At 40.8% G+C, this 19170-nt stretch overlaps 1 protein-coding gene across 2 annotated transcripts in view; it reads right to left on the bottom strand.

The window, feature by feature from the left end:
• XPO6 (exportin 6) overlaps positions 1 to 19170 on the bottom strand; it is a 134664-nt gene that overhangs the window by 75869 nt on the left and 39625 nt on the right. For both annotated transcript variants that reach the window (XM_014587730.2, XM_014587731.2), the window contains exons 2-6: positions 17314 to 17404; positions 12467 to 12579; positions 11481 to 11678; positions 4633 to 4789; positions 1830 to 1907 (exon numbers count right to left, since the gene is read on the bottom strand). In XM_014587730.2, coding sequence (XP_014443216.1) covers positions 1830 to 1907; positions 4633 to 4789; positions 11481 to 11678; positions 12467 to 12579; positions 17314 to 17404 — 637 coding nt within the window. The remainder of the gene's footprint in view (positions 1 to 1829; positions 1908 to 4632; positions 4790 to 11480; positions 11679 to 12466; positions 12580 to 17313; positions 17405 to 19170) is intronic.

Raw genomic sequence — 19170 nt, 5'->3', positions numbered from 1 at the left:
ATACATATATATATGTATGTGTGTGTGTGTGTGTGTGTATATATATATATATATATATATGAAACTAGGAATGGAAAATTATTGACAATAACATGTATGATTAAACCACTATGCAGTGTATTCTGGACAGGAAATCACATTTTGTCTGCTGTGACAATGCTCAGGGAATGAATGTAAATTAATTAATTAATTTAAAAAAATGTTTCAGAAGAAATAATTTTAATAGTATCTAACATGCAATTCTCAAGAAGAAGGCACCATATTTGGAAATGTCGAGTTAGTTCACATTTAATTTCACCTGATCTCATAAGAAACATACAAAAAGAGGTAAACATATACTTTTATTATCAGACATTCCCCAACCTGACCAACCCACCAAAATAAAATCTCTTAAAGTATAAACTGAGTTAGCTCAAAACATATACACTAACAAAGCCAACCAAAACACACACCTTTCGTTACTGGAAAATGACCTCGGAAAAGCAAGTAAGTTTTACTTCGGTTAAAATGCTACTGTTAACTTACACTGGATGCTAAGCTAGTACCCAACGACCAGGCCAGGACTGGCCTAGAACTCTAATGGTTTTTAACCTAAGTGGTAAGACAAATGCCTAATGGTTTTTAATCCAAGTATGATAAATAGAATTTGAAAAAAATTAGCATACTATGACCAGTCCTCAGAACATTCTGACATATTTGCAATCCTACAGTAACTGTGAATTTCAACTTCCACAAATTAATGACCTTCAGTGAAACAGCTGGGGCTTAGAGAGGTCTGATTTCAACAACCCATTTCCTTGGGGTAAAGGAGAAAGATGTGGAAATATTTCTCATTAACCACATCAACCTTTACAATAGAGGAAGAAATATGTGCCAATTCACGGGATGTACTCTACTGAAAAGCATTTCTGATCATTTAGTGTAAACAGAAGCATTTAGAAACTAAAATTTCCTGCTCAGACACAATTTCCTCTTTCCACTCATCCTTGAAAGTAATCATTTTTAGATTAATTGCACTCTGACTTTTGAAACAAGTAATAATATAACTAGCTACCAGCAAACTACTTACTAACTACTGCAAATGTGCCCAGGTTTTATCAAACTAGTCCTAACCATGATAAATTCACTGCTGCCTACTGGACACTGGTCCTCATGCTATCCTGACATTCCTGACTTCTGAGTCCAATAGGAAAGAAAGCAATCCATGTCCCTGTGTCCTCTCCACCAGGTGCTGCCCAATCCCCTTCCCAGACAAAGTCTATCTGTCAACCCCCCAGGCTCACACCAACCTCAGCACAAGCCATGACATTTCAGAAAAAGAAAAATGAGGGTAACAAACTAGGAGTGACAGCAACTGATGACAAAAGATTGCCTTCCTTATAGGTAAGAAGCAAAATGTGTTATTCAAAATATTACACTAGAAAAATCCAATTATTGGAGTAGCGTGATGGTTATGGCACCGGACTCCCACATGGCCAACCATGGTTCAAGTCCCAGGTCTGGCGGCTTGAAAATCACACCAGGCACATGTGCGTGTGTGCCTAAAATTGCAAGGTGAAAGTAAAGAAGGGATTGTGGCATGGTCATCCTCCCTGGGGGGTGATTTCTCACTTTCCCTCTCTGTCAAGTACACACACCCTAAAACAAAAACCTCAAGATAAAAAGAAAAAGAAAAATACAGTTATTTTCAAGGAATAATATAAAACATGGGCAGAATGCAAAAAATTGATTAAGAAAGACTCAGCATCTGTATCTGGCATAGATGAGCTACTGAAGAGAAACCAAGTGCATTTAAAAAGAGCAATGTTCAGAGGGTGGGCAGACCATACCACTTTCTCCAGAGGTTGGGGATGGTGGTGGAGTGGCAGCAGTAACACTGTGTTTGTCCCAGACAGTCTCCAAGATACCTGCCAAGAAAGGAGAAACTGAGTTTGAGAAAAATAAAGTCCAGCATATGACATCAGATTAAGAAAAACAATTGATACTTTTGATCGAACATCAATGTTTAAACATCCTTCTCTCAACCCCCCTGGGTAATAGTTGTGCCTTTCTAATTTACTTCCAGCTACCTTCTGGAAAGTACTGTCCCCACTTGGAGGATCTCTATTGCTGCATCTTGACCTTATAACGTGTTTTCTCCCACACAATTTCCACCAACATTGCTCTTTGCCAAGATTGCCTGGTTGCTATATCTACCCGGTGGCCAATTTAATCCTCCTGGACCACTCTATGGCATTCCAAGCCACTGTCCAAACCCTTCTCTGAGCCTGTAGTTTCCTTGCTTTTCTCTGGTTTCTCTGAACTCGACTCCATCTCTTTCACCTTCACCACCTTCCTCTGTCCATCAGTACCCATCTGTCCCCAGATTTCCCCACTACCTTATGTCTCTCTGCTGTGTTGACTCACCTACTGCCGTGGCTTCAACAAAACGTATTATGAAGACTCTCAGGTCTCTGCCAATGTCTGTCTCTATTTGTCTAAAACTCATGCTGACCATACACTCCAACCTCTATGTCACATGTCAGGGAATTAGAAACCAGACAAGACATTCATAGACCTGCATATCCAATTGCTTCCTGGACAATACCACTTGGATATCTTAAATTCAACTTTTCTTCCCCCACAAACCTGCCATTAATCCTCTTATGTTCCTCACCCAGTAAACAGTACTACCCTACAGGTCTCAGTGTGTAGCCTCTGTTCACTCTTTTGGCCTTGCCTGTTCCAGCCTTCAACCCACCTCATACCAGGCTACATGATGCTGAACTGTCTATGTGTCCACCTCTGACCAGCTCTCCTCCCACTAATCCCAATTTGACCTTTCCACCAAACTAATTGCACTTGGGACCAGCAGTTAGCGTAATAGCTGTGTAGCTGGACTCCCATGTAGTTGACCACGGTTCGTATCCCGGATCTGGTGGCTTAAAAGTCACACCAGGCACGTGTGCATGTGTGCCCAAGATCCCAAGAAAATGGAGGAGAAGAGATTGTGGCATGGCCATCCCCTGGGGGGTGATTTCTCACTTTCTGTCTCTCTGTCTCTGTCTGGCGAGCACACACGCTCTATAGCAAAAACCTCTTCCAAAAAAAAAGAAAAACAAACTAACAGCACTTGTGTGTCCCTCAGAATCCATTCAGCATTTCCAGAAAATCTTCCTGCCTGCTCAGCTTTGCCTACACATAAAACATACCCTCTATTATAGCTCTTGAAACACTATTTAACTGTTAACTTGCCTGCCCTCCACTAGAGTGTAAATTACTAAAGGGCAGGAACTGTACTCGATTCCTCTCTGTAATCCCAATAGAATCTGGAAGAGAAAAATGTCATACAGGCTTCTGAAAACATTTTACTGCTCAAATATTTAATATTAAAACACAAATAAGTCTTGAAAACATTGCGCTAAATGAAAGCAACGTTATATAAAAGATGACCTAACTTAAAATAGGCAAATCCATATAGGCAGAAAGATAAGTGGTTGCCCACAGAGGTAGGTGGGGGGATGTGGAGTGACAGTTAATGGAAACAGGGTTTCTTTATGGGGTAATCAAGATGCTGTAGAATTAAATAGTGGTAATGGCTGTAAAACTTTGTGAATATGCTAAAAACTACTGAATTGTTACACTTTAAAATGGTGACTTTTTGATATATGAACTATTACACATGTCAATTTTTAATAATATGCTGCTACAAATAGTAAGACACAGGGTTATAAGGGACAGTCCCTAACTCTAGAAATGTAACGTCTAGTTGAGGTGACGGTAAGTGTGCTATGAATGACTACATATGCTCTGAGGTTTGGGTTTCCCTCTTGGGGTTTAGGGATGGATAGGAAACAAAGGACAAGATGACTTTTGTTCAATAATTTTTAAGTATCTGCCGCATGCCAAGTACTAAACTAGACATGCAAAAGAAAAATGTTCCTAGACATCCAAAAGAAATCTGGGTGGAAGGGGTGGAGAAAAAAAAAACACTCGTTTCCCCACTTCCCTACAGCATCCTTTTTCTGCAGTAAGCACAGGCTCCTCAGCACCCTAGAGGTCTGAACCAGCTATTGCTCACATCAGCATGGCAATCCCAACCCTTGCGACTCAGGGCTGTGCTTGCTTCCTATCACCTGTCTCATTTTGTGCTTTGTTTTCTGGTTATTCTTATCCTTCGCACACTGTTATGAGGCTCTGATCAAACAGACAAGATGAAATGCTACATACGACTACAACCTCGTGCACAGGCGGGCTGATTCCCCTTGTCTCACTTCCCTACATACGATGGGAAATTTTCATGTCTTCCTACTACTCCAACTTCTCCCGATTTCAAATTCAAATTATTTTAAATAAAGAGCTGCTACCCACCTTATTTCAAATCCAGTAATTGACATTTTAATCACACTCTTATGACCTAGACTATACCTCGTTAATCATAGATATATTATAGTGAGGACCAATTAAATGAAAATAAGTTACAAATCTTTTTTGAGACCCTCCCACATGCTAAACACTACACTATGAACGCTGGTAATTCAGCACTAAATCTTTCTGTTTTAATGCTCACTCTCAGCAATAGCTCAAACGAGTGTTCAAAAACAGAGTGCCAACGTCTGATTTCTGGGTATCTGTAGGCAGCAAACTGCTCACCTGTCAGTAGCCCGAGCACTGTCTGCACCTGGTCCAGTAATAGCTTTCGCAACTCCTCCTTCCGAGCCACACTGAGGTCCTCACGGTTTTTTACCTCTTCCGAAGTTGTCTTCAACATGATCAGCCCAAGGGGAGTTGTCACAGGGGACTGGATCAACTGCCAGGAAAAAGAGTTCTGAGCAATGTTGCACAAATAAGGTACAAAGAACTTAGCAGTCGTTTAGGGTGCGTGTGTTTAAACTTCCCTGAACAGCTACACAAACCAACATTTTAGAAAAATGACTAGGAGACCAGCAGTTGGCATAATGGCTATGTCACTGGACTCCCATGGAGTCGACTGCAGTTCAAGTCCCAGACCTTGTGGCTTCGTCACACCGGGCGCATGTGTATGCGTGCCCAAGATCCTGAGAGGAGAACGGAGGAGAAAGGATTGCGGTGTGACCATCCCCCCTGGGGGGTGATTTCTCGCTTTCGTGTGCGCGGCGTTGGCTTGTCTGTGTGTTTGTTTCTGTCTCTCTCTCTCTCATCTCTCTCTCTCTCTTTCTCTCTCTCTCTCTCTCTCTCTCTCTTTCTGGAGAGTGCACACGCTCTATAGCAAAAACCTCTCAAAAAATAAAGAAAAACAACTTAGAATACATTTATGTAGCTTTTCTTCCTTTTTTTTTAAATCCACAAGAAATGTATTCTCAACCTTATTTCAAGGACAAGATTCTAGTAACATGAACCTGAAAACAGCTAAAAAATGAAACTCTTTTACACCTAATGTGACACTTTTTATATAAGTCCAGATTCCCAATAAAACTTTGGTTACTCTGCCCAAAAACCAAGTTAGGTGAAATATATTGATATGTATATAATATAATATGTATATATATATACACACACACACATACATGCACACACAAGCAATTAAGATATGTTAAATCAGTTTTAAAAGCTTCTCAAAAATCAGGTTGTTAAATCAACTTTACATTTCTAAGCTCTGTGTGCTTCAGAGAAGTTTACAATTATACATGAAGCAAAGCCACAACATGTACATGTGACTAAAGTAAACTACAGGTTTTTTTTATTTTTGCTATAGGGCACATACACTCACCAGAAAAAGAAGCAGGGTGGGGGGATCACCCCCTAGGGGATGACCACACCACAATTCCTTCTCCTCCACTGTTTTCGAGATCTGAGACATGCATGCACACATGCCCAGCATGATTTTCAAAGATTCCAGGTCTGGAACTCAAACTGCATAGCTGGTTATGTGGGAATCCATAACCTTAACCTCCACGCCATCTGCTGGCCCTACGACTTTGTAAATACCTACATGGTAAATTAAAACATTGTTCTTTTCACCTGTAATATTCTACCATAAGAAAGTTTATTTGAGGACCAGCGGATGGCATAATAGTTACATCACTAGACTCCCACATAGCCGACCACAGTTCGAGTCCAGCAGCCTCAAACTCACACCAGGCACATGAGCAGGTGTGCCCAAAATCCCAAGAGGAAAATGGAGAAGGGATTGTGGCAAAGTCATCCCCCATGGAGGTTGATTTCTCACTTTCTGTCTCTCCAGCAAGCATACATGCCTTATAGCAAAAATCCCTCTTAAAAATTAGAAGTTCATTTGTATAAAAGGGAAAAATAGGGCACACTTTCAACAGCATAACACTTGTATCTTCCTAATGGGTTTCCCAAAATTCGAAACAATACTCTAGTATGTTTATTTTTGGTTTCCAGAAATGGTAAAAGTAATAGCAAGCTGCCACTAAAATTCTCTGTTGAATTATACGTTACAATCTATAGAAAAGCAAACAACTTAAGGAACATCTCATCTTTTTCTTTAAACATAATTAACTTTAAATGTAGTTCATCCTCCAATACAAGTTTCTTTACTATTCAAGCTACACAATATAAGCTTTAGGGAAGAAGAAAATACTCAACAACTGCACCCAAACAGACAAGTATCATTCACTTCAAGAAATACAGGGAACTTCCAATCACAAATCGAGGAAACCCTCAACCCCAAAGAGCAGGAAAAGTACTGAATAATGACAGCTTAAGGTAAAGTCAACTGCCCTCAGAAGTAGCACTACGAAACATCAGCAACAATGAATGTTTTAAAATACTCTCTATGCCCAACTATGGTGGCACACAGGTAGTACCCCACTTGGGAGGCTATAGACCGCAAATGAGGCATAGGTTCAGCTGCTGGACCAACCTGAACACACTGAGCACAGCTGTGTGCCCTACAATTCTAGCATTTAATTAGAAGACTGGCACACAAGTATCACAATACAGCAAGACACTATCAAAAACATATTCCTACCTCTCTCTCCCCAATCTCATAAAGTAAAAAAAAAAAAAAAAAAAAGATCTCTATAAAGCCCAATCACAGTAGCATGCACTGGTGGACTCTGTTACAGGACAGAATGAGGCCACATGGGAAGCACAGGTTCAATTCTCAAGACCACCCTAAAAAGCCAGGTGCAATGGCACACACTATAGTTCCCATTACGTGGAAGGCAGAGACAGGAGGATCACAATATAACAAGACCTTGTCTTTTTTAAAAAAAAAATCTTCTCTTCATGAAATCAGTTCTCTTGAGCATTAAAACCCCAATTGCATCCTCCACATGTTCTATATTTTCTACAAATCTGGACTATTTATAACACTAGCTTAAAATCAGATAATGTACTAAAGAAGAACAGGAAATCCCTCCTCTACCAATTTTTCCTTACATAATAAAATAGAACTTCATAATAAGCACCTCTTTCCACTTTGGAGACCTCTGTATACTAATCCATATTCATTCATTCATTCATTCATTCATTCGTTCATATTAATTGCCAGAGGGCATGTGTGCTCGCCAGAAAGAGAGGAAGAGAAGCAATCCCCAATAGGGCAGGGTCACACCTCAATCCCTTCTCTTATTTGGATTTGAGCATACGTGCACTGGGGCCAGGATCTGAACCAAATTCTCCCAGGTGGGATCCAGCTCCCTTAAAAACTGGGCATGGGGCTGGCCCTATCAATCTATATTCTAAAATACTTCCATTAGTTCCCTTTTACATTTAATCCTTTCTCTTCAGATTTTTGGTTTTATTTTCCCCCAAGTTCTAAGGTGAGAATGACTCCTACTGCCTAATATTGCACTTGGCAATATATACCTTTCTGTGGTTATAAAAATGTCTATACTCCCAGAAATAAAAAATTCCTACAATATGAAAAACATCTTATAATTTTTTCTCTCATTTGGGAGAAGGGAAGAAGGTAAGACTAGGAGCCAGATTAAAAGAAAGAAAGAAAGAAAGAAAGAAAGAAAGAAAGAAAGAAAGAAAGAAAGCAAGCAAGCTAGCTAGCTATCATTTACTTAGGAAATATGTAATTTTTCATCTCACTGGCTCTGTATCCAGAAAACTTTACTCTTTATTTCCCTTTACCATCTTCACATACATAATTAAAGATAACACAGGTAAATCTCTGCAATTTATTTTACAAACAATAAGTATCTTTAGATTAAAGACCATGTTCAGACTTCCAGTGTGAAATTCTGAAAAGGTTCAACAGTTTTTATCGTACAACCCAATCAAAGAAACAGCAATTCTTCCCTATGCTGCTTGCCTCTTAACTATTTGGTACCCTAGGCACAATGTGTCCTGATTCGGCTCACTAGATTTCAGGAAACCTGAAGAATAGATTCTAGAAAAGTGTCCTGTGTGTGAGGGTCAGTGTATGGAAGGAGTAATAGGGAGTCAGTTCCCAACTGGAATTAATTCCTTCTCTAGTGGCCTTGAAAGGGTGTAACGAACACCCAAAACAGTAAGAATTTTTCTGGGGCCAAGTCAACTCCTCTCTGCCTGGTATGGTGATCATCACACTTTTAACACAAATTGCATAATGCCCCAGTCAACTGTCACAGTTTGAAAAAAAATAAAACAACTATGTATCCCAGGCTGCAAACAGACCATGATGGAATTGAGCCAAAAGAAACCTTTTAGATGGTTTACTCAAAGGATTGTGTGATGGTGAAACTGATTCCAGAACCAGTCTGGTCTTGTTTACCAATACCTGAAGAAAAGGTTTGCTTTATTATCATTACGAGAAATGTCAGCATCTGAGCACTGATCATTCCTGACATGGCTTATATGTCACTGACTGGCTCACACGGATAAATAAAAAGTGGTAAATAACACAACTAGAAACGATTTTAAAGATCACTTTGTCCAACCATTCCATTTTACAAAGAAGGAAATGGAGGCTCACATAAGTGGCAGGACTTCTAAAATCAAAGATGATTTTACTTGAAGATGAATGCAAAACCCAAACCTGCTGCCTCCCCTGCAGTTCTCTTTCCGCTACATGGTGTGAAAGCTACACAAGGTTAGTTTAAAGGAGTTATTTCTGAAGGGGTGGAACAGGGCAAGCAGTGGAGATCAGAGGAAGACATCTAGCCTGTTTAAACCTCCATGAGTGCCTTACCTAAAATGCTCTTCCAAATTCTCATTTGTTATAATTACACGTCAAGAGTAGACAGGAAATGTTCTGTTCTTCAGCAGAGGAACAGTTGGTGGGAACACAGCTCCTCCACACCCACCACCATCGGAACCATGGCTCTCCATCTTCCGTTCAATTGCTTCTTTTCACCGCACATACAACCCAACAACCTAACCCAGGAATGACCCCCCAACTTTCTTAGTCTTTTCCACCTCTACTGGGCTGCCCTGGCTCCTCCATTAAAAAACCATGGAGAGTTAGCCACGATGTCCTCAACTTGGAGGAAAGGCAAGTGTGTAAGAGAGAGCCAGGAAGGCCTCTCACTCACGTCCCTCCACTCCAGGCCAACTGGCCTCCCTGCCATTCTGCCGGCTCCTCTTCACAAAACACTATTCCCCTAGGTACCCAGTTGGTTCACTCCATCATTTCCATTCACATTTCTGCCCAAATGTCTGCCACCAAGAAAAGCCTTCCATGAGATTTCCATGTAAATGAAACCCTGGGAAGTCTCTTTCCTTTACCCCAGATTTAGTTTTCTTCATCCCACTTTTAACTATCTCAGCTTACTGTTTGCTGATGCTCTCCCTCCATGAGGTTATAAACTCCATGAATGAAGGCACTTTATATTTGTTCATTGCTACATCCCACCAAATGCTCAGTTAGCACACGGCTGGTGTTCAACAAATAGTTTACTGAATGAAAGCATGAATCCTTTGTGGTTTCAATCTACTATATTGCTAGATGAATGAATCGCTATACAAAGCCAAATTGAAGAATTTTTATACCACTCTGACAGGAGATCTGGAAGAAGTATGGATGCCTCAATTTTTTAACTGCTGCCATCATTCAAATGCTTTGTAGGAAAAGAAGGCAGAACAGTAGAAAACAATGATATTTTTCTAAAAAATACTGAACCTATAATCAGTGAGACTATAACCAATTTGCTAATAACTATATTTCTATAAACTATACATAAAACCCATTTCCTGGGAACCAGAAGTTAGCATAATGGCTATGTCGCTGGACTCCCACGTAGTCGACCGCGGTTCGCGTCCCAGACCCGGTGGCTTAGAACTCACGCCGGGTGCGTGTGCGTGCGTGCCCAAGATCCCGAGAGGAGAATGGAGGAGAAGGGATTGCGGCATGACCATCCCCCCAGGGGGTGATTTCTCGCTTTCCATCTCTATGTCTCTCTCTGTCTGTCTGGCGAGCGCACGCACCCTATAGCAAAAACCTCTCAAAAAAAAAAATTTCCTACAACTCTACACTTTCTCAGTAACCTGAAAAACCACTTAATCACAGATTCAAATGACATCCAACAGCATCTGTCTCCTAGCCCTTAGGTCCGACGTAACTGCCCAATGGTTTCCAAACCCCAACCTGTAACTGGACCTCTCTCCTAAATCCAAGATCTACATTTCCTAGTGGCTGGTGGGATCTCACATGGAAGAAAATATACAAAACTTAATTGCATTTTCTGCCAAATGAATGTACTATCTTTTACCTAATCCCACCCTCACCCCTCTCCTTTATGCCTGGCCTGGAAAATCTATCTAAACCAGAAACCAGGAAATCACTCCAGATTTCTTCCTTCCTTCAACCTCACCATCTAGTCATCTACAAGTCTTCTTCCTCAAAGGGCCTCACCTCCCTCCACCAGGTAGGTCTCTGCTTGGCTTAGTCCTACCCAGACTTCTCCAACAATAGCCTTCCTGGTCTCCTTCCATCTTGTCTTATCCCTCTGCAAGCTGAACTCTAGCCAGAGAGGTCATTCCAACATAAAAAGATGGCCACGTTTTCTCCCTCTGTAAAACTTTTCATCAGATCCCAAGAAAGACTATGAATTAAATACTAAAAGCCCCTCTGCCCTTCATGGTCTAGCCTTATCCACCAACCCAGTCTCTTATTCTACTGTGTCTCCTACTCATACCTCACCACCAACAGTGAGTCTTAATGCTATACCACCACTGCACTCTGTACAGACTTCCACCAGTACTTGTCAGACCACTAGATAATTACTGTTTACACAGTCACTTCCCTACTAAGTCCTGAACTATTATAGGTCTACTCCTTGCAACCCCCACACCTGGTGCAGCACCTAACATATTTTCAAACACTTACTGAACAGAATTTCACAAGTAGTTAACAAAGCAGCTGGGTTTTCCCCCTCTTTCTCCACTGCACGAAGGCACAACATCTACCAAGAATAGCAATTAAGTGAATGCAGTAATCTATCCTACAAAAACTCACTAATACAGTTCCAAATGCTGATCTTAAACTCCTCTTCAAGACAAGGAAATAATCACTTCTACAAACAAACTATTCACAGATAAAGTTTCCATAGCTATAGCCTTACCTGTAAAATGTTAGTAAAAAAGTCATGGTAGAACATGGGCCAATCTTGACGTCCAATATCAACAATAACTTTACAGAGTTTGTTCCGAATAAAGTAAGGTAAGGTTTTATGGTGAGCCAAAAGGAGTTTGGGCAGGCAGCTACGGATTTCCATCTTATCCTGAGATGGGACCCCAAGCCACATTTTATTGATCAAATTCTGAAAAACAAATATACATCTTTTAAGTTAATAATCTATACATAAAAATAACGAGTATTCATCCCATCGTTATCTGTATCAGCTCAATAAACAATAGCCCTTTATAAAATAAAGAGCAATTTGGCAATTAAGTGTAAGAAAATTCAAATCCTGTGATACAACAATCACATTCCTAGGAAGATATGCTAAATAATTTAACAGAAACAGAAAGCTACATGTGCAAAATTTCCTTTTACACTACTATCTCTAATAGCCACCAAAAAATGACAAGAATAACTTTAATGTTCAAAAACAAAAGAATGATAAGGTGAATAATGACAATTGAAGGGATATAATATAAAGGTAAGAGGAGGAAAACAAGAATACAAAATGACATGAATATTATAGATTTTTTAAGTGTGCATAGAAGACAAGGATTGGAAGAAAGTCAACTTAAATGAAAATGTTTGTGGTTAGGGATGACAGTATTATGGAAATCATCCCTCCTCCCAAAAATGTTTTTAACTATTTTTTCCTTTTAAATGATGAGGTAGGGAGGTGGAGGGTTTACATTTTACCACAAATAGATCCTAAAGTCAACTTACTTTGCTGATGTCAAAGGTGAAAAGTACCCTAGAACACCAGTCATCTAGATAAAGGCAGGTGTGGGCAGAAATCCCTGAACTAAGCTACCACTGAGTCTCAGCCATCTGCACATTAAAGCTAAAGTTTATTAGCACAAATAAATAACATGGGAATTTGACTACAAAATACTATTCAAAAGAACATAAACATATCTAACAACTTACCTCAAAAACTGTTAAACTGTACATCATTACATAGTCATTCCTAGTGCTGGAGAGAAAATACAGGCAGAATCTCCAGGCTCCTATTTGCTGGGCAAAGTTATTAAGAAGCTCCTCTGGAAGTTAAATAGCAAAAAAGAAGATGTTGAAAATACATGGAATTAAAAGGAGACTGAGCTGGCTTATTATTTTCTCTAGCATGCCTCTTCTCTTCACATAACATAAATGATGTCAAAATCAACCATACAACCTAGCTGATTCTTTAAGATAGAAAGAACAGCTCATAAAATATCTTTCTGACTAAGGTAACCACCAACACTGTCAGGGTTTTCAGTCATCTTAAAAGCTAAACTCTACTATCTACCCTTTTTGGACAGAGAAACTTTCATTGTTTAAGTTCTTATCTAACCTAATAAGTGAGTTGAAAGTTGTTCAGGGTATCATTTCATTTTACTCTTTTTTTTTTTTGGAAGGGTATCATTTCATTTTAAAAATGATAGCTAACACACTTCCTCTGTCCTCACCACTCCTTCACAGATCTTCAGTATAGTCTATGCTATTCCCACACACAGAAGATGAAGGCTAGAGAAGCAGAAAAACAAAAGATTAAGATTTAACCTTAAAAGTCAGACTAGGAAAAATGAATGAGAATTCAAGATGATTAACACTCTTCATCTGGGTTGGTTTTTTAATCTTAAAATACCACCAAAAAAAGTAATAATAACAAAAATCTGTAATACGAGTTAACAGTCATGAGAGTTGCCAGGTATAGCCCTGTCCACACATCATGTCAGTTAGAATTGGTTTTCCTCCTGCTTAGGCTGCTGACAACAGCAGCCAGACTCCACAAGGCAGCAAGCATTAAAGGTCTATCATCATGTTTCTGGACATGGTATTCCCTAGTCACTTTGACCTGCTACACTGGTCATGAAATATAATTTCAAATGGAGTAAAACTGCAAAGGCCAACAACTCCAAGAGACTCTAAGAAATGCTTGGAAAAGCAGAATGCACAGCAACTCCTTCTAGTCAAAGTCACTCCTCTGCTAGCTCCCCACAACTTGGGCTAAATGCAACAATGCAGTACCATAAAAATTCTGTAAAAGGAAGGTATGAACTGTTCTAATAACTAAGCGAATGTTTCTATAATCCTAGAAGTTATGTGAAACCAGAGAGAATAAACTATGGCGAGAAATGAGGAAGTCTGGAGTCTTCTAGACTTTACCACTTCACTGAGACTGACCCCAACAGAGTCACTGCTCCTCCATAATGCTTCCATTTCCTCCACATGAAAATGACCAGTTGGTCTCGATGACCCGCTAACAACTCTGTAAAGCTGTAGAGCTCTATTAACTCCCCTTTGCTGGAGGGTGGCTGCATTTAACTGGCCAACGTGATTTAAAGACATGAAAACACACCTCCAGGGTCGTGAAGCTATCAAAAAGACCTCCAAGGAGGTGAAAGTAATGAAGGTAAGTTTAGTACAGAACACTAAGATACCCATGGGAAAAGCCTTTAGGTTTAGAAACAGAAAAGCATTTCCTAGGGGTTGGACGATAGGTTATAGGTTTGCATCCAGAAACCTCCCTAAGTACACAGAAAAGGCCTCCCTCCTTTCTTCTACCTAGCTAAGAAAAGTCTTTAATTTATGGTAAGACAACAGAAAAGAAGCAAGAAGTGGTTCTAGCCCACGCACTTCAAATAAAGCTACAGAGACTATGAACAAAGAGAACTGAAGTAAGACACACCCACCAAACAGAACCAAACCCCCGGATTCCCCTCAGCCTGTAAATTAGACATTCATAACATCTGGTTATTTACAGATATGTTACAATCAGATTAGAACACGAATATGTTCAAAAGGTTCCACTTTTGATTTTTTGAACACACACGGTGAACGTCATTTGATTTGCAAACCAAAAATTAGGAGAAAAATTCAAAGAATTTCACTTGTAGGCTAAAAACAACTGAAATGACTAAAAAAATTAGAGTGTTGGAATAAGGGAAAAGCTCCTCCACCTCCTAAAATCATCATTGATATTTTTACCACAAGTATAAGGTACTTTAGTAGCATAAGACTAATAAAAGCATCACTCTGGGAGCACAAGGGTCAGTCCACCTGAGTACTAAGAGAGAACCTAGAAAACAAGTAGGGCAGAGCTTCTTAGCCAGATAGCTGGTCAATCTACTGGGTCAGCTCCCGTCAGTGAGGCCTTCTTTATAACGCCGTGTTTCTCTACAGTGCATTGCCTCAGAAAAACCAGACATACAGGGGGCAGGTCCAAAAGAAACTACCATGTTTAAAATGAAGAGACAAGAAGTCAGCACCTACCAGAACCTGATGTGATATGTAAAGGATGCAAGGGGAAACAAGAAGGAGCCAATGGTACTAGCCACCAGGAAACCTGAACCCCAACTGAGCTCCAAACCATAAGCAGAAATCAGCCCTAACATTTAACTGGCCAATGTGCTTTAAAGACAGTGAAACACACCGCCAGAGTCCTGAAGCTATCAAAAAAGACCTCCAAGGAGGTGAAAGTAATGAAAGTAAGTTTAGTACAAAACAGTAACATACTCATGGGAAAAGCCTTTAGGCTTAGAAACAGAAAAGCATTTCCTGCGGGTTGGATGATACGTTACAGGTTCACATCCAGAAACCTCCCTAAGTACACTAGGTCCAAGATCTAGAGCTGACTGAGGATGGATCACAGCATCAAAAGCCTGTCTGTCTCATGGAAAAAAATAAATAAATTTAAGAAAGGGAGAGGGATGGTGCACTAGACTCCCACATGGCCAACTACAGCTCAAATCTCAGACCTTGTGGTTTGCTTTCTCACTCTCTTTCTCTGTGTCTCTCTCTGGTGAGTGCATGTACCCTGTAGCAAATTAAAATAATAATAAATTAAATTAAATAAATAATTCCTTAAAAAGAGAGAGAGAGGGAAAGAAAGGAAGGGGAGGAGAGGGGGCCAGGATTTTTGTTCCAGAAAGAGAGAAGAGAGAAAGGCAGGAAGAGAAAGGAAGGGACGGGAAGGGAAGGGAAGGGAGGAGAAGGGAGGGGAGGGGAGGGAAGAAGCATTTTTGTTCCAACTTCAGAAGTATCAATAAGTGGGACCAGCATTTAGCGTAATGGCTGTGTCGCTGGACTCCCACGTAGTCAACTACGGTTCAAGTCCCAGACCTGGCGGCTTAAACTCACGCCGGGCGCGTGTGCATGCGTGCCCAAGATCCCAGGAGGAGAATGGAGAAGGGATTGTGGTGTGGCCATCCCCCGGGGAGTGATTTCTCGCTTTCTGTCTCTCTGTCTTTCTGGCAAGCGCACATGCCCGATAGCGAAAACCTCTCCAAAAAGAAAAAAAAAAAGAAGTATCAATAAGTGAGAGCTCAGAAGAAAAACAGATTGCTCTAGGATCACGGTGCAGCATATCCCTGGGATAGACATCTGACACTTGAATACACATTCTACTTTACAGCATGCTTTAATAAATACTTCTGTGTGTGGGGGGGGAGGGAGGCCAGTAGTGGGCGTAATGGCTATGTCACTGGACTCCCATGTAGTCGACCACGGTTCAAGTCCTGGACCCAGCAGCTTAAACTCACACCGGGCGCATGTGTATGCGTGCCCAAGATCCCAAGAGGAGAATGGAGGAGAAGGGATTGCGGCATGGCCATTCCCCTGGGGGGTGATTTCTCCCCCTCTCTCTCTCTCTCATGGCCGTCCCCCTAGGGGGTGATTTCTCTCTCTCTCTCTCTCTCTCTCTGTCTCTGTCTGTCTTTCTGGAGAGCTCACACGCCCTATAGCAAAAACCTCTAAAAAAAATAAGTAAAATTTTAAAAATATAAATAAATAAATATTTCTTTGGGAATTACTATAAAATTCAAAAGTAGGTTCTAGAAAGTGCTGAGGTCCCCAGAAGACCTGAAGTACATTTCACTATTGTTTGAAGTCTTTATCAAAACTTGCAGAATGGGAACAACAATAAAGGGGGAGAAAAAAAGGAGATGCTAGAACCCCCCCGTCCCCCAAATACAAAAGTAATAACACTTAGGAGATCTCTGAGAACTAGATTACGTTCAGATCAGATCTCTGCACACCAAAATGTGTTCACTAATGGTAACACTTTAATAAGTGTTTTTTTCTTAATAGTCAAAGCCTTCTTATAAAAGTTCAACAATACTGCTGAAATTAAAAACAAAGTGGGGGAAGGAGGGGCAGCAGGTGGTATGGTGGTGGAGGTGCTGAATTCCCATATGGCTGAACATAGTTCAAGTCCCAGACCTGACAGGCTGTTTTCTCAATCCTCCCCCAACCTGTCTCTCACTGGTGAGCATGTGTACCCTATAGCAAATTTTTAAAAATAATAATAATAGGGGTCAGCAGGTGGCATGGTGGTTGAGGCGCTGGACTCCCACATGGCCAACTGCAGTTTGAGTACCGGACCTAGAGATCTGCTTTCCCATTCTCTCTCTCTCTCTCTCTCTCTGTTTCTCTCTGGTGAGCACATGTGTCCTATAGCAAATGGAAAAATAATAACAATATTAAAAATAGTCCACTTTATTTATTTACAATTTATTTTTAAAATAATAATAAAATTAAATAATTCTAAAATAAGTTTTTAAAAAAAAAAAGTAGGGGACATGTTTTTCATTTGATCAAAGAAAACAAAATCTATCATTATGCCCTTGTGGCTTGGTTTACGGACCTCTCCAGCTGCCAACCAGCCGAATTAGAGCAAAAAGAGCAAGAATTCCAAGAGAAAAATATACAGGCTTAACCGCCCAAGCTTATCAACTCCTTCTTCCTTGCCTTGTCATTATAAATGACCCTCTACAACTCAACACTTCACTTACCTATCTCACGTTTTCTTTCATTGGTAGTACAGTCGTGGAAAAATTCTGTCATCAGACTTTCCAAGGCCCTAAGGGAGGCTTCTTCAGATGCCTAACAAAGGAATTTGAAAAAACATCAGTAAACCACATCTTCAGTTCTACAGTTCCTCAGTTCCTTCCAGGTCACATTCGGCAGTATGAGCAATTTACTTCCTCAAAACATCTTGGTTCAACATTCTTCAAATACATGGTATAAGCCTGAAAAACTGAAGGGAATTTCCCAGCTGGCTTGAAACCCAAAGTTTCAGTATTCTCTATAAATGCATGTTACTGTGCAGTCATTTTTTTATTATTTTTGCTAAGAAGAAGGAAACAAATCATTCAAAATTCAATTCCAGAAAAATGTAGAAAGCAAATTATCAGTCACTAGCCCTGACTGAGTAGGCAGAATTAAAAGATCTAGGGAGAGAGATAAGGCTCTTTACAGAGACTACCCATTAACAGTACACTTGGTTCCATGTCTGAATAATTAGCCATGTTTTGACTTGGGACAATTCTATTAAACTGCTGCATGGATTCTTGGGATTTTTTTCAAAGCACTTCATACACACATTCAAGTCTCAGTCTCGCATGAGCAGCCAACAGATTAAGGGGTGGTTGAGAGCCAAGATGAGCAGGGACTCAAATTTAGACAGCACTTGCAAACCACAGAGCCACAGAGACGTTCAGCAGAACTGCCAAGCTGAGAATGAGTGGAGAAGGAGGCCCACAGCCCCCACATGCACCCTCTCCCTCTCCATATGGACGCCCAAACCCACTTCCTTCTCTCTGGTTGAAGTAGAGGATGTCAGTCGCAGCAGTGAGCCAAGTCAACACTCTCACACAACCTGTCTGCCAAAAGGTGAGAGTCCCTAGACCATTTTTTTAATTGCCAGAGGGCACACATGCATGAGAGAGACAGACAGGAGGGTGGGCAGAGGGCGGGGGAGGGAGAAAGCATCCCCAGTGGAGTGTGATCTCGCTGCAATTATTTTTCTTCCATATTTCCATCCTGTCAAGATCTTGGGCACACAGGTACATGTACCCATCATGTTTTTCAAGCCACTCAGTCAGCCATGCGGGATCTGGCTCCCTACGCACAGTGCTTAACTGCTATGCTCTAGGATCAGCTCCCCGACCACTTCTGAATCCTCAATGGCATTGATGTATCCCAGAGAGGAAATCAAGAGTCGACAGCAGCTCCAATTTTTTTTAAGTTTATTTATTTATTTCTCCATATGAAACAGACTGAGCTGAAGAGAAGACAGAGAAAGGAGTACCCCAAACAGATCTTCACACCACAATCTACCCCCAGCCTCAGCATGCCAAGATAATGTGCATGTATGAGCTCATCTAATGTGTACGCGGAGACCTGAGGATGCAAACCCAGGACATTTCTCTGTGGATTCAGCATCATGGAGTCTTGCATTGCTGCTGGGCTACCATGGCCAGCGCAAATTTTTAAATTCTCTCTTAATTCCTTTCTTTCTACCCACTTCTTTTTCCCATATCCTCTTCATTAGCCCCAGAATGAGAACTGACTATAAAAATTGCATTTTAAAACAAGCCCACATTGGGACCAGCAGTTAGCATAATGGCTTTGTCGCTGGACTCCCACGTAGTCGACCGTGGTTCGCGTCCCAGACCTGGTGGCTTAAAATTCATGCGGGCGCGTGTGTGTGCGTGCCCAAGATCCCGAGAAGAGAAGGGATTGTAGTGTGGCCATCCCCCCTGGGGGGTGATTTCTCGCTTTCTGTATCTCTGTCTGTCTGGCGAGCGCACGTGCCCTATAGCAAAAACCTCTCAAAAAAGAAAAAAAAAAAAAAAACAAGCCCACAT

This window comes from Tupaia chinensis, unplaced genomic scaffold (genome assembly GCF_000334495.1).
Source record: "Tupaia chinensis unplaced genomic scaffold, TupChi_1.0 Scaffold000231_1, whole genome shotgun sequence".
NCBI lineage: Eukaryota > Metazoa > Chordata > Mammalia > Scandentia > Tupaiidae > Tupaia > Tupaia belangeri.
The sequence above is the reverse complement of the archived record's forward strand: the minus strand, read 5'-3'. Positions and strand labels throughout refer to the sequence as shown.